Below are 16068 nucleotides of genomic sequence, written 5' to 3'. Positions count from 1 at the left end.
AGTCCCAAAGCAAAATTATTTTTAAAGAAAAAGTTATCCACCCCTCTTTAGATGGATACTAATTATAATAATTGGGAGTTATGAGTTGTATTCTACATAAAAAGAAATACAAAGTATTCCACTGCTATAATTAGGTACGAAGGCCAATTTGGATGATTACACTCTAAATCTCTTTCAAGCGCCTACTGAGTTGACATTTTCAAATCTCCTGTATGACTATACTTAGATTTGGGGGTGTGAAGTTCAGATTACTTATGTTTAAACTATATTTTTCCTGTTTCACTCTAGGAAGAAAAAATGGGAATGCCTGCAACAGTGTTCCAAAAACATGTGCCTTATTAGAACATTTCTCAGATGCCACTGGATGCCGAAGAGGGCAGGTACTGTCTAGTTTGTAGAACAGGTCCATAGATAGATATGAAGAAGCATCTATGTATAGTGGGCAACGATCCAACTTCAAAGGGCAAAGTGTGATTCAGAGGACATGTGGGCCTGCATACAGCACCTGTTCTGAACATCTTAAAGGAAACGGGTCTTTTCCTGGGATTGCATATTCACTGCAGAAGGCAGCCAAGTAAGCTGAGGAGCGTCGGCTGCTTTTAGCAGCTACATTTGCAGCCATGTGTGCTCTGAATCACATGCTGCCCTTCAAACACACACACACACACACCGATGCCCGAGATTAGATTGATCCTAATGTTCCTGGTCTTAAAGACATGGTTTTGTCATCAAGCTTCAGGATCCAGATGTGTTGCAGAACCTATTATGTTGATTTGTTGGTGGTGGTTTTATTTTTACTCAGCTGCTGATTACATGAGGTGGAAGGTTACTATTATATGTTTTATGGCACTTTCAGCTGTTGTTAGCTACCCAGAATCATGGATTTGAGATGGGTGGCCATACAAATTGAATAAATAAATAATTTTAAGTTCTCTTTACAGTCCTTGTATTGTATATATTGGAAGGGGGGCAGGAATGGATGTAGATGTATATTTGTAAGTATGACTTACAAAAATATTAAGAAGAACAGGATAATTAATTATTAATTAATTGGTTACATCTGGAGGCAAATGCTAAAACGAAGTCTCTGCCTCTCCAGTTTACCTTTGCTGAATGTTTATGAGTGAGTCAGCATGATATTTGTTATAACAAATGATGCAATGATGTAGTTTTCTACAGTCTACAGTAGGATTGAAAACAGGACTGTAATTGTTTGCCAAAGTTGTCAGTAGGCACAATTGATAGAGAAGGAGATACAACTAATTTTGGAGATGCAAATCTTTACATTATGCATAGCATAGCTAAAATCAAGTTTATTTCAAATAGGGTTATACTAACATAATTATTTATAGAAAAATGTGCTGACCATAAACTGACTTGATTGAATTACTTTCTGATCTGCTTCTGGAATTGTGCTTAATGCCAACCATATGATTCAGCTTCAGAAATCAGTTAACAAATTGTTTAATCCGTTACAATATATATTAATGTATAATCACTAATTATAGTTTGCAATTTGAAATTAAAACTTCTTGTTAGTTATATGAGAGGAGTGGAGAAAATTAAAGACATTTATGTCTCTTTCAACTGTGATTAATACATCCAAATAAAGTCATTAGTAAATATCTCTCCACAATAGAGATTAATGACATATACATAAAAGCATATAATGTATGTATGATAATTAAATACAATTAAAATAGTTCTAGGAGACTCAGTGTTAATTAAGATGGTATCGTGTAGTCTGAGGCGCTGAAATTAATTTTATCCATAATGCTGTTCACAAGTAAATTACTTAAAAAGTGCAGGTAGGGACCCTAACATAAACTTTTATCATTTTGGTTGGGTTCAACTAGATGTAGTATATTTCTAGAAGCTTAACATAACTGACATCAGTTTTTTAAAATCAACTGTACATCTTTTTGCAGATCAAGTATTCTGTCATGCACCCAGGGACTCACGTCTGGCCTCACACAGGGCCCACTAACTGTAGGCTGAGGATGCATTTAGGCTTGGTCATTCCGAAAGAAGGCTGCAGGATACGGTGTGCTCAAGAAACCAGGTATCTTTTCCACTCCTTAACATTTTTTCTAGAGTGTCAAGAGCCAGGATACTAAGAGATAGTATGGAAGGCAAGAGAAGCATCTCCATTGTAAGCTAAACCAGCAAAGAACCATTATAGAGAGTAGTATAGACATATTGCTTAGAACCCTGCATATCTCCACCTAATTGGGGCTATATGTTATGGTATCTGTACTCAACAATATCTACACAGGCATTGAATTTGGCATCATCCAAGTTCCTACTTCATCTGAGTATCATATGATTTTGAGGATCTTATCAATAAAATCAGTTTGGTGTAGCAAAGTGAAGCACAGCTTTTAGCCTTTTAACTGTTTATAACAAAGCTATGGTATGTGGCTGCAATCCAAACTTTTCTTTGCATGGATGTCCCTCCCCTCCTTTAAAAAAAGTGAAATTGAGTTGGGAAGGTAAAGAGTATCCTAAGAAGCTGTGATGATGACACTGTGAAAATTAGGGGAATGCATAGCTAGCAGGTCAAAATAGACAATATGGCAGCTGCAAAAGTGTGATCAGAGCCCTGCTCCTTTGTAAGTGCAGTGTACAGTTGCAATGAATGTAAAAAAGAGAGAAGAATTTCAGTCACACAATTGCAGCTAGCTTCTTGACTGTTTTGACATGCATGCATACGCTTGGATCACAGTGTTTGCTTCCTGGTAAATTGGAATTATATGATTGGCCAAACTGTGAGAGCACCAGTGTTAGGCTCTCCAAATTCCTGGTGTCTAGTGGCACAACAAAAAAAACCCTCACCTTTTTGGGTTACTGTTCTTAATTCATGACTAAAGGCTAGCCCAAGAAATGAGAGGTAATCTTTTTGGCAGTGCAGTGTCACTTAACAGCTGAAACATCTCTCATTTCATCTCTACATAATGTAAATGTGTTGAAATCTTTGTAGTGTACTTTACAATTTTGTCTTGCCTAGTCTTGATTGTTTTTTTCAGCTGTTCTCACTATAATATCTGTTTGAGTGTTCAGCAACTTCAAAAATGGTTGTATTATTTCACACAGTATTATAGTTCCTTCCTTCTTATCATGTGCATCTCCCACATTGCCTTTATTTCCTTACCTAGTATTCCATAGTGCTTCAATAGATGGGACTTCTGGACCACAGTTTGAAAATCTTTGTACATTTGGAAATGAAAAAAAATTCCAAGGAATAAGACATGGTATCAAATACTATCTCAGATTTTTTTTCCCTTGTGGAGAAATAGTGCACATAGTACATTTTTCTGTGAAAGCCTCTGGGTCAGTATAAGCAGCTTGGCTTCCATCAAGGTTATCAGTTTTTCACCTGGTGGAATGAAAGAAATAATAACTACAGGTAATCCTCAACTTACAATTGTGACTGGAACGTCTGTTTCAAAGTGAGGCAGTTGTTAAGTGAGTCATGTTTGATTTTATGACCTTTTTGCCATGCTCATTAAGTGAATCACTCTGGTTGTTAAGTGAATTACATGGTCCTTAAGAATATCCAACTTCCCCCATTGACTTTACTCATTGGAAGCCAGATGGGAAGGTGAATGGCAGTAATGTGAGCCCAGGTGGCTCAGTGGGTTAGGACACTGAGCTTGTCGATCAGAAGGTCAGCAGTTTGGCTGGTTGAATCCTGAGTGCCGCGTAACAGAGTGAGCGCCTGTTACTCGTCCCAGCTTCTGCCAACCTAGCAGTTCGAAAGCACGTAAAAATGCAAGTAGAAAAATAGGGACCACTACGGTGGGAAGGTAACAGCATTCCGTGCGCCTTTGGCGTCTAGTCATGCCGGCCACATGACCATGGAGACATCCTTGGACAAGCGCTGGCTCTTTGGCTTTGAAACGGAGATGAGCACCGTACCCTAGAGTCGGAAACGACTAGCACGCATGTGCGGGGGAACCTTTACCTTTAATAAATATATGTTGGTTACTAAGTGCCCAAATTTTAATCATGCAACCATGGAGACACTGTGACACTTGTTAAGTGTGAGGTCAGAAGTCAGTTTTTTCACTGCTATTATACAGTGAAACAATCACTAAACAAATGGTTGTAAGTCAAAGAATACCTGTATAGATAAACCTGGTGACTTTGATCAGCTAGATTTTGCATCCAGAATGTAGATACAGTTGGAAAAGTTTTGAGTTTTCATAGGCAGCAGGTAAAATATAATTTGTTTTCTCTTTCAGATTCTGGGAAGAAGGGAAGATTCTCATTTTTGATGATTCTTTTGAACATGAAGTGTGGCAGGATGCTGATGCTTATCGGCTGATATTCATTGTGGATGTCTGGCATCCAGAGTTAACATCACAACAGCGACGCACCTTACCAGCTATTTAAGTGGGCTTGAAGTTTTTCCCTTTTGAGCTTCACATTGTGTGCTGAGAAGGACAACAAAAATAAAATGGAACTGTATCAAGAATGTGTAAGGACTTTAAGGCATCCTGTTCTGTGTACTGCCCCCATTACAGCACTGATCTGAATGCTCTGTATTCATGCTGCAAGTTGGAATTCTATGCTTTTATCAGCCAAAGAACATCCTGTGCTACGTTTTGAAAGAAAACTTGTGCCAGACTTTTCTTTTATATGTATTTTGGAACTCCTTGACGTAAAAGCCACCTTCAAAAGCCTGAATGTAATAATAAGGAATGCAGACTTCCAGACACTATTATTGTGCAATTTCTGATCATTATGAGAAGGTTATTCAGAAACAGTATTCAGTGGATTGTGTCTTCAAGTGCTACATCCACCTCTCCCATAATAAAAGCAACCATAAGAACTTATAGAACAGTATTAAAATGTATTATTGTTACCTTTTATAATTCTACTTTGGTTTTGTTCAGTGGATTTATAGGGTGAGCTGTAGATAAGATGAACAGGTGGCTTTGTATCTTATATTTGATAGATAATGACATTTTTCCATCAGATACAGTATGTACGGACACGTTTTCTGTTTTCTTTGAACCACTTTCCTTTTGTAATTTTCTTTTAGTTCCCTTTTTATATTAATTTAGAAACAGTGGAGCCTTATAACAGCAGCAATCTATTTTACCAAGGGTGGCTTTTTCCTTCCAAGTCAAAGGATGAATAAACATTTCCTTTGTTCAATTCTAGTTAAGAGCAAATTTTACCCAACTTTGATATTTGTGTTTATTTCTAATTTTTTATAATATAAAAAAACTGTGAAGTACATAGAGGCTTTGGGCTGCAATTTTTGTCCCCAATATTTTAATGCAGTTTAAAAAAAACAAACACCCAACTTTTTAATGCACTTAAAAAAAACTTCATAATCTAAAGCCTGATTAAGAAATAATTACTATCCAGAGCCATTTTGTAACATTTTGTTGTCAATTACAGCTAATTTCATATCCTACATGAAAGTAAGATAGAAAAAATAGTATATAAATATAGTTCTGTCATACTTCTGTTAAGTGATGTCTATATGGTTTTCCCATTAATGAATGATCATGATTTTTTTAATGATTCATTTTCATTCAACCTATCAGTGCCAACGTTTGAGCCTGTTCTGTCTTTTTTGGAGCTGCTATACAATTTTTACATTCCTATTTGATTTAGTAAAATAGCTCTGTGATGCAATAAGCAAGACTGACTTTTAAACAGTGTTGCATAGATGTTTCAAATTATGTTCACTAGGACTAGTTATAAGCAATTAATTGCTCATTGCCAAAAGGTGCCAGATTGATGTAATTTTATGCACAGAAATGTGCCAAGGTACACATTCCAAATGTAGGTCTTCAAAATCCAACATGTGCTCCTGGAAATAATATCTGGTCATAATTTGTGCAAAATACAGCATTTCATAGATTGAGTGTTGTTTGTTATTTGCAATGGCAAAAGTTGTAAAACTGAGGGTTGGAAACATTGTAAGGATTACCAGTATTGAAATAATATATATTGTCTGAGGCTTGATATTCATGCTCAGGCTTTTCAATACTAAAAATGTATAAATCAATTTTCCAGGTGCCTCTTTTTCTTATCACAGGCACAAGGACTGTGAAAAATTGCCTACAATACTTCTTATTTTTTAATTATTTATAGAAAATAGTTACAGAAAATTATATTGTTTGACTTCTCTCAGACATATTCTTGTGTCTCTGGCATCTCTGGCAAACAAATAGTATATCTATTGTAGAACTGGTAGTAGCCGAACAGTAGTGTACCTGTTTCTTTGGAATGCCTGTAAAAGTATGCAAGTTACTGAATTTCAGTATTTTTTTATTATTTTAAATGACTGGTCTTTCACAATGGATTTTTAGGAATGGTTGATATAGAAAGCAAAAAGCTAATTATACCCAATCTACTGATTAACGTTTGGACCACCCTTTTAGTATGGTTTTATTGCTGCTATAAAAAACCAATATGGGCCAATAGTAAATGATGGACAGAAAACAAAAGGTGCCTCTCATGAATATGCAGGACTGATTTCAGGGATTATGCAAAATCAAGCAAATTTATGTGTCCTTCCCATTAAAAAAGATAGACTTCCATTTGATTTTTTTAAATTTCAAATAAAACATTTTATGTAGTAAAGTTGCAAGATTCTGTCCTTGCTTTTTGATATATAATTTGTAATTCAGTTATTACAAATAGTCTATTTTATAGAAAAGAATGTCTACAGTATAGCTCAGGATGGAGCTGTGGAGTTCTTGGCACTCTCTGAGCCTGGTTTGCTTGCAGAGGTTTCCTTACCCAACTAAAAAACATCATCAGTATGATTCATCTATAAGCAAACAATCAAGCTGAGAGAGTACCAATGATTCCATATTATCCCAAAGCTGCTTTTTCCATGACCTGGATGACTGAGAATCTCCACAGACAGATTTCATGCCCAACCTTAATCAAAATAAAATTATTAGTTTAATTCCTGGGGGGGTCTCATTTCATTATCATTTTAGGATGATATCTCAAAAATTAAGAGTGCTTGTAGTAAGCCTTTCTGTGCCTTAAATTCAAGAGCTTTCAAACTACTATATGGCTGCATGTATATGTACATGGTTGTACAGATGCACACAGAGACACATATGCCCTAGGGCTGTGTATCCTTTAAAGAGGAACTCTGCATCATATGAGGAACAAGACCATCATCTCTATCATATTAATTGATGCAGGGCCTCTTTCTTTCAGGATTCCCCATGAAATAATGCATTAAAGCAGTAGCTGCACCATTTTTAATTCTGGTGCAGAAATTTTGAGAACGCTTGCATTAATAAATATATAAAGACTCAAGGATCATACTTTGGTGACGCCCAAAGCATTATTTCCAAATAATTTTACTGTCCTAACACCTGCATCATATTCTGTTGTGGTATCAAATCTGAGTTTTGGCTTATAGCAATGAAGCACAATTTCCATGAATTACAGCTGCTAGCAATCTTTAATTGCAGAGCATGCACACGGCATACATGTTTCAATTTTGACTTTTTTCAACTATATATATATTATACTCCTCTTTGTTACTGGAAGAAGCATATTTAAAAAGTGATGCACTGTAGAACTGAAGGCTTATTCATACTCAACCCTAAGTAATACCAAGATTCTTTAGGAAAGATTTCCCTGTTATATTTAGGCTTCCCTGTTATTTTCCCTTTCAGGATTTATTAGGTGAGTTGAAATTACTAACTTTTTTTTTTAATTCCATTTATATCCCGCCCTTCTCCGAAGACTCAGGGCGGCTTACAAGCTTAGCAGTAGCCTTCATTCTATGTATATGCCTGCTTATTAGGGCTTTCACACACACCCCAAGCGGCATTATTACAAAGTCAGCTTAATTGCCCCCAACAATCTGGGTCCTCATTTTACCTACCTCGGAAGGATGGAAGGCTGAGTCAACCTTGAGCCTGGTGGGATGCGAACCTGCACTAATTGCAGGCAGCTGGTGTTGGATGTTTGTGGATTTTATATATAACACACCAATAAGATGTTTGACTCTTGTCTCTTTGTTTTGGCCACCATAAACTTTAAATCTCATGTCCAACCATTTTTGCCCACCTCAGGCATAATCAATTGGTACAATATCCTTCTTGTGATTATTGAATGGCTATATAAATTTACAGAGTTAACTGTCAAACATTGATCAATAGCAATAACCCTAATTCATGTGGCACAGAAAAATGTGAAAGACAGCTGAAATAGGTGAATGTAATCAAGAAACATTCATGGGGGTGGTGAATGGTGAGTGAAAAAAGAACAAGTGCAAAATATTTCATTATGAAAATAAATTACACAGATCTTTAGATAATTTTTTTAATGCTTGTTGCAGTCTTTCCCCCCAAAATTTACAATGCATTTGGTCGTTGTTTTTGGAGGGTATGAAATCCTACTGAAACATAAATGCAGCACATTCCCTAAACCATACATTGGTTAAAAAACTCATTTGCTTGTTTATGATTAACAGTTTTCATTGTTGGCTCCATGGCAAAAATATAAAGATTTTTGACCAGGACAAGCTGTGGTCCAGAGTAAGCTTTCTTTATGAACACAGACCCTGTATTTCACTTAGAAGGAAGGACTGATTGAGCATTAACTGATTTCATAGAAGAAAGTAAGTCATACTTAGCTCTGGGACAATAGAAAAGTTAATTAAAGTATATTATCTCTGCAGAAAAATGTACAAGCAACATTTTTAGCACTATAGATTTGCCAGTTTCTAAAAGATCAATTCCCCACTAAAGATGCTTGATTCATCATATATGGCCACCACTGAAAAACATCATTATTTCAGAGCACCACCTAGGAGTTGCATAGCCATCCTTGGTTGATGGTGATTAAGCCTCTTTATGAATATGGCTTAAATGTTCTCTGGTTAAGGATAGCTAAATACTGCTGTGTCATATTGTGATATGCAACTAAAGCATTTACTGTATTTGAAGAAATAAATGCACAATAAAAATGTTGGTACAGCTGATTTACTAAAAAAAATAGCGTTTGTTTTAATTTCTTTATAGGAATTGGATGGGACCCAAAACAGCAAAATCTAGAATAGCAACCTGTTCTTTGGCTTTTGATCTCTGGGTATTTTATTATTTGTTCTGCTTTTCTTTCTAATGATAGTATATTCAATAACTCATCCCAAGCTTTTTATTTCTATTATAAATATAACCTGACTTGGCTATATCTTTAACTGATTGCAGGAGAAAATATACTTAGGAAATTCTACTGAACTCAATTGACCTAAACAAAAAATCATCAATTGGAATATTAATCTCCCAAGACATTCAAGACACCTACTTGTATGTGCATGTATTCACACATGCTTTTCCCAGATGGGTGCCCTCCAAAAAGATTAGATTATAATTTCTATTATGCCTAGTAAACATGATTGATACCATGCTGGTGGTGATGATGGGAGATAATTAGGAGATACTTCTGTGCTGCAAATTAAGGTTGGCTTCTTACCGCAGTACTTAAACTCAAGACATTTTTAAAGTGGCTGTGTAAATACATACTTATGTGTATATACACAGGCATGCACGCCTCTCTAATTTTTATTTAAACAAAACTGTAAATCTCTACCTAAACAATATGAGAGAACTTCAATGAATCCATCTTTCAGTGACAGATCCCTGAAAGCAATCTGTATTTCAGACATTATTAATATAATTAACTCTTTTAAAAAATTGTTTTACAAGCAGACTTGTTCACTTGTTATTCTGAGCCATAAGGAATCTTTTACCTCTGGCTTTGGACACAGACACATGGCTGGTGATAATCATTACTTGCTCCACAAAGATGGAGTGCTTGGGGTTTTTTTAAGCTGAATGCACATTAATGTGTATTAAACCTGTCTTTTGCTTCAAGAGGATTGTGGATCACTGAAATCTGAGGATACAGCTGTATCTCGCAGGGATTTCAATCTCAGTCTAGAGCTAGTAGTGGCTGGGTGTTCTCATTCACATGCCGTTCTTCATGTTTTAGTATTCCGGGTTCCACCACAGATTGAGACCTGAAAAAAGCAGAAATATTGGTCAGGACTTCCAAAAAAGAAACATACTCGTCATAACTTTCATCCAAAGATGACAGAATAATGTAGACCTGATGCAACTCTGAAAAAATCAGCTCCTTTTCATGAAGCTCTTGAAAAGATGCCTTCATGTAGTTCAAATGGGTCAGCATATCTCCATTTTTTTGCAGACGAATTCTAAACAGCTTACGTGTAAGGTGTATATGTGCACCCACACTGTCTTGAACATAAAGCCTTCGCAAAATGTCCCAACACTTAGCAGCAGACTCCTCACCACGAATATGGACAAGCTGCTGGTCATTCAGTGTTAGTTCAATAATGCAAAGTGCTTTCTTGTTGTTTCATTTAAAGTCGTCCATCTTCTTTGCATCGTCTTCGTCATCTGGATCCCAGGCAGTAGTATCTGGTGGGTTATTAACTACAGTCCATAGTCCTTCCTTGCGCAAAAGCAAGCTACATTTTGTGGACCAGGTAACATAGTTTGTGCCATCCAACCAGGTTATCCAGGAGATGCCTGACAACTGTTCTTGTGCCATTTTACACCAAATAGCTAACACAAACTCAGCTATGTTACTGTGTGTACTTACTCTCAGTACAGGCCTGGGCCCATAACCAGTGATAGGTATTGTTGTGCAGAGGTCTCCTTGTGCTACCAAAGAGTTGCACAGACAAGGAAGGGTACTAAGAGCAGTAAGAGTCACACAGTAACCACAAGAGTACACTAAGTTGTAAAAGCAAAAAGTATTTTACTTTAAGGTGGTGTAAAATCAAAAATGCACAGTCAAAAATAATCAGTCCAGGTTATACACAAAAATAACAGTCCAAGTACAAATCCTAATACAATGTCTTCTTACCAGTGCAGAGGTCAAAAACACAGTTATGCAGATAAGGAGCAAAAAGTATTTTAGAGCGATCAGCAAATTCAGATATTCAGAGAGATCCAGTGAGAGAGAGAATCTACGTTTCTAGCTCCCTCTTATGGCCATGAGCAACCTCACATGCCCATGGATCAATTACCTTCTTAAAGTTACAACATCATCATGGCTTATATATTTCCAACCCAATATGTAGGCTATCATCATATGCCTAATACCTATCTCACTTGATTCAGCAAGGTAAGCATGTTCGAGATCCCTTCTATGAAACAGTGTTCTCTTATAGGACTTAGGAGGTGTGCCTGCTCTTTCTAGTACTGGCACCATAAAACAGCCTTCACCCTGAAGACTGGGTGGCCCTAACCTGTTTGCCTTTTGAAAGGCCTAAAAACCCAGCTCTTCCCTCAGTCCTTAGAACTAGAATGTTAGTAAAGCATGAGTTGTGGTTCTGCCCTTATTATTTGAGACTTTTTGTCCGTATCTTTTACTGGTTTTTCTATTACTTTTATGTACTTGTTAGCTGTCCATAGTTGTTTGAGCAGAAAGATGAGCAGTCTTATCAACTTTATAAATTTGCATAATTACAGCTTTGATGTCATGGTTCCGACTAACAAAACACTTCAAAGAACTTTCAGGCATTGTTTATCCTAAAAAAGTCTTTAATTGTAAAAAAAAACAAAGCATCAGCACAGCATGGTGGAATGCCAAGATCTGAATTCCTCTCCCTTCAGCACCTAATATCTGGCACAATTCCCTCCTCCAATTAGCAGTCATAAATCACGTTCTCCAATCAGTTTGAAGGGCAAAGCTTCCCTTCTCTTCAGTAAGGGGCCATTTCTTATCTTATTAAAAACAACTGGGGGAAATATTCTCCCTCCTCCCACCAAATTCATCTAATTCTAAGAGCAAAACAATTTAAAGGAAAAAGCTGCCTCTTATATTGTCAAAACAAAAACATCCAATGTTTGCAGCATTGACATTTGCAGTATAACCCTTCTTTTTTATCTGTAAACATATAACAACTTTTCTTGAAATATTAAATAAATCAAACTCAGCTTTAAAGTTAGTCTCAGTTTAATTTAGAAAAAAAAACTGTGTAAAAGCCTCAATCATCAATTTCCCAGCTTTTTATTTCTGTCCTATATATTTTTTTCTAGCTTCTTAACAGGCTTATTTACTACAACCAATGTGTGGGGGAGGAAAGAACCAGGAACCATTATATATTCTCCTGGTTTCCTCCACTAGTTGATCTTTATGTCTTTTAAATTATGACCAATCAATCAGGTTCCATTGCAAAGCTTCCATTCACTTGGCTCTCATCTCCAGTCTGTTCATTTCTGTCTAATTTTTCACCTATTATACAACTTCTCCAGGTTTTTTTTTTAATCCCATTTATATCCTGCCCTTCTCTGAAGACTCAGGGCGGCTTACAATCTAAAGCACAAATCAATGTGCTTAGCAATAGCCTTCATTCTATGTATATGCATGCTTATTAGGGCTTATTGTCATCCAATGATTTATTCCTGCCACAAAAAATATTGGGGGAAAGAGTTCCTTTCCAAGCTGTGGCTATTGATTTTCTTGTCAAAAAATGATCTTTTCTTTGTCAAGATAACTTGTCAAAATTTTAAAATTTTCTTCTGTGTTACAGGTTCGTTTCATTCTAAGTTTTTATTGTTTTGATTACGTGTCTGAGTTTTAGCCATACTTCTACTTCTTCCTCCTATTTTTTCCGCAGGACAGCAACCCTATGAGTAAACTGGGCTGAGAAGAGTGATTGGCCCAAAGCCATCCCTCTGGCTTTCATGGTTAAGGCAGGACTCGAACTCACAGTCTCTTGGTTTCCAAGCCAGCACCTCAACCACTACATCAAACTGGCTCTCTCCCGGTGAAACATCCCATTATACTATCAAAATCTTACATTTCATTTTTATGATCTACAGTTCAAAAATAATGTATTATATTTTAGATGTTTTTTCACTGAAGTAGAGAAGATTGAATCTTAATGTTTTTCAAGTTACAGTATGTGGCACTCAAAGAGTGTTTGATCAAGTCCTATACCTTGTGTCTGCATCTGTTTGGTTCTTGATAATCATTATTTGGAGAAAATAAACATAGTTTATCTGGATTTTGGTTGGTGTTCAAGCAAACCCAAATAAAATCATTGCTCCTTTAGATGTTGTTTATTATCATGGAAGACCAGAAGCGATGCATAACCCTTCACTGGCAACATTCTTTGAATTTTCAATTGAGCAGGCCAAATAAAAGTAAAGGTAAAGGTTCCCCTGCACATGCGTGCTAGTCGTTTTCAACTCTAGGGGCCAGTGCTCATCTCCGTTTCATAGCCGAAGAGCCAGCGCTTCTCCAAGGACGTCTCCGTGGTCATGTGGCTGGCATGACTAGATGCCAAAGGCACACAGAACACTGTTACCTTCCCACCGTAGTGATCCCTATATTTCTACTTGCATTTTTACATGCTTTCGAACTGCTAGGTTGGCATAAGCTGGGACGAGTAACAGGCATTCACTCTGTTACACGACACTCGGGATTCGACCCGCCAAACTGCCGACCATTTGATCGACAAGCTCAGTGTCCTAACCCACTGAGCCACCGCGTCCCTGCAGGCCAAATACCATCCTACATATATGCTTATGGTGTCACATGTCTAAACCCTAAGAGATTTCAAGAACAATATTTACCTATGTTAGGCTTTCTTTAGAAGGAGAAATCCCCAAAGACTTGTGGTCACTTTGAGAGGAAGAAGAATAGGAAGAGGAAGAGGGAGGAAGGGAGGAGTAAGAGGAAGAGAAGGAGGTGGTGGTGGTTAGAGAAGAGCTGAACAATACCTTTAGTACTCCAACAAGCTATGTATATACAAGCTATACTGTCAATTCTTCTTTCTCTTGCAGTGTGGGCAGCATACAGAGGACAATTAAGTTGTCATAGTAACTAGATATGGAAAAGAAATCTTTTAAAGAGAGTCAAAATGCAGAAAGTATTTTCCCACAGGAAAAAAATGGAATTTGTTCAGCCATTTTATTTATAAGGTCCTTCCAGGCATAACAGTTTGAAAGTGCCCTTCTAAACCATGATATCCACATAGGGATCAAAAAAATTGGTGTGATATTGATGTGAAACCAAGCTCCATCTCTCTCACAGGTTTGTGCTCACCATTTTGACTTTTTGACTACCCTTTCAGCAGAAACTTCTGCTTCTAAATCTCTACATCTGTGATTTAGGATTCATTTCAGTGTAGATTTTTATTCACAAACATCATGAGGATAGGACCAGCAAAGGTCTCCCAAAACCTTGGTATCTACAATTGTTTTTACCAAATTGATATTGATTTCACAAAAGAGAAAAATATTGATTTATACATAACATTAATTAAATAAGAATGAAATCTAATTGAATTTAAGTGTCACCCAGGTTCCACTACTCTACCACACAAAAATAATTCAGACTAATTCAGAGGAACACCATTCTCAACACTCGTAGCAGAGATTGTAATGCAGCATCTAGAAACTATAGCACTCCCATGCATACAACCAAAGTATAGATCTGGTATGTTGATGACACATTTGTCATAATAATAAGGAACAATTGAGAAAACACATGAAACAATCACCAACATCTTCAAAAGATAAAATTCAAAAGGGAAGAAGAAAATACCACACACTACCTTTTCTGGATATCTTATTCAGGAGAGGAAATGGCAGTGAATTAGAAAAGCAAGTCTATCAAAAAACCACCCACACTAACCACATGCTCCATTACCACAGTAACAATCCAACCTCCCACAAGGATACCATAAATTGGATACCCATGCAACATTATCAAAAACTGTCTGACTACTCAACTCATTACAATACAGCCAACAAAAGTTATAAAATAGATCATAGTACCATACATCAAAAACATTTCAGGAATAACCAACAGGCTGTTAAACCACACAGCATCACCATAGTACACAAATCAACTAAAGCACTCCAAAACATCTTAAGTAAATCAAAAGACTCAGTAGCCCAAGAAAGAAAAAAACATTGGTCGCATACAGCATAGGACTGTAAAGCCACTATACAGGACAAAAAGGCAGACTAGCAGTCTTCACATTCATGAACACCACCAAATAGCAGTCAGAAGATGTGGTGAAAATTCCTTAATCTCACAGCACACAGACAAACTCAGCTATAGTTTCAACTGGGAAGCATTCTAAACTAAGCCAAATTTAAAAAAAATGCTAGGGAATTTCTGGATGCTTGGCACTCAGACAAATCAGCCATCAACAGGCACATAGAGATAAACTACACACCATTCAAAAGGGACAATAAAAAACTAAAAAGGAAACTAAAAGACTAGATTACCTCTTCATCAGCAATCGACACTAAGATAAACAAGAATTAACACGATTAACATCAGACAAACAATCAAGCAATAAACAATACCCTAATCAAGGAACTACCAACTTAGACAAATAATCAAGTAGTAAACAAGGCACCATCGAGGAGAAAACAACAACACCACTAACACTGACAAGGTAAGCTACTGTATATAAACAGAGAGCAAACTCCATTCTCTTCCAGCACTGAAGATGTTAACAAAATGTCTGCAAGCAAACAACTAAGCTCAGGGAGCATCAAGGTTCTTTCTTCAACCCTGAGTTACATATATTCTCTTCTATTAAAATTAAGAGTTTAGTATTTAAACTGCCATCTATATTTGTTATTACCAAATAATAGCTATAATACTTTGTATTGTACTTATTGTTATGTGCAGCAACAAGAAGAATTGAACATGAGAAATGTTTGTGTGTTTCTTTTCTATGATTTAGAGTTATTCTCCTATGCATATTGATGAAAAACTTGTAATAGTGAGAGAACAATCCTATGTATACTCATTCAGGATTAAGCCTCATGATATCCAGCTAATATCACTCCCAAATAAATGCTAGATTATAATCTGGATATGCTCTGTGCCAGTCCAATGCCTTAATGTGTGGCAAGCCTGATTTCCAAATAAAGGCTAATCCAAAGGAGTGGGACCATAATAACAACAAGATTCTTGCCTTGGCTCCTATATGTGCATGAAAATGAGGGAAAGAAATACTTCTTTGTAGGATTATTGAACATAATGTTTTGGTTCCGATAGGAAGAGGCA

The 16068-nt window shown here is 36.6% G+C and overlaps 2 protein-coding genes across 2 annotated transcripts in view; one reads left to right on the top strand and one right to left on the bottom strand.

Annotated features, from left to right (window-relative positions):
• ASPH (aspartate beta-hydroxylase) overlaps positions 1-5368 on the top strand; it is a 108009-nt gene extending 102641 nt beyond the window's left edge. The window contains exons 24-26 of the mRNA XM_083361234.1: positions 289-380; positions 1929-2062; positions 4245-5368. Coding sequence (XP_083217360.1) covers positions 289-380; positions 1929-2062; positions 4245-4395 — 377 coding nt within the window. The 3' untranslated portion in view covers positions 4396-5368. The remainder of the gene's footprint in view (positions 1-288; positions 381-1928; positions 2063-4244) is intronic.
• Positions 5369-9930: 4562 nt separating this feature from the next.
• CLVS1 (clavesin 1) overlaps positions 9931-16068 on the bottom strand; it is a gene marked incomplete at both ends in the record, with an annotated part of 34841 nt that continues 28703 nt past the window's right edge. Inside the window, one exon of the mRNA XM_083361229.1 lies at positions 9931-10018. Coding sequence (XP_083217355.1) covers positions 9931-10018 — 88 coding nt within the window. The remainder of the gene's footprint in view (positions 10019-16068) is intronic.

The sequence above is a fragment of the Vipera ursinii genome (genome assembly GCF_947247035.1).
Source record: "Vipera ursinii genome assembly, chromosome: 3".
Lineage (NCBI taxonomy): Eukaryota > Metazoa > Chordata > Lepidosauria > Squamata > Viperidae > Vipera > Vipera ursinii.
This window is presented reverse-complemented; position numbering and strand designations above follow the sequence as displayed.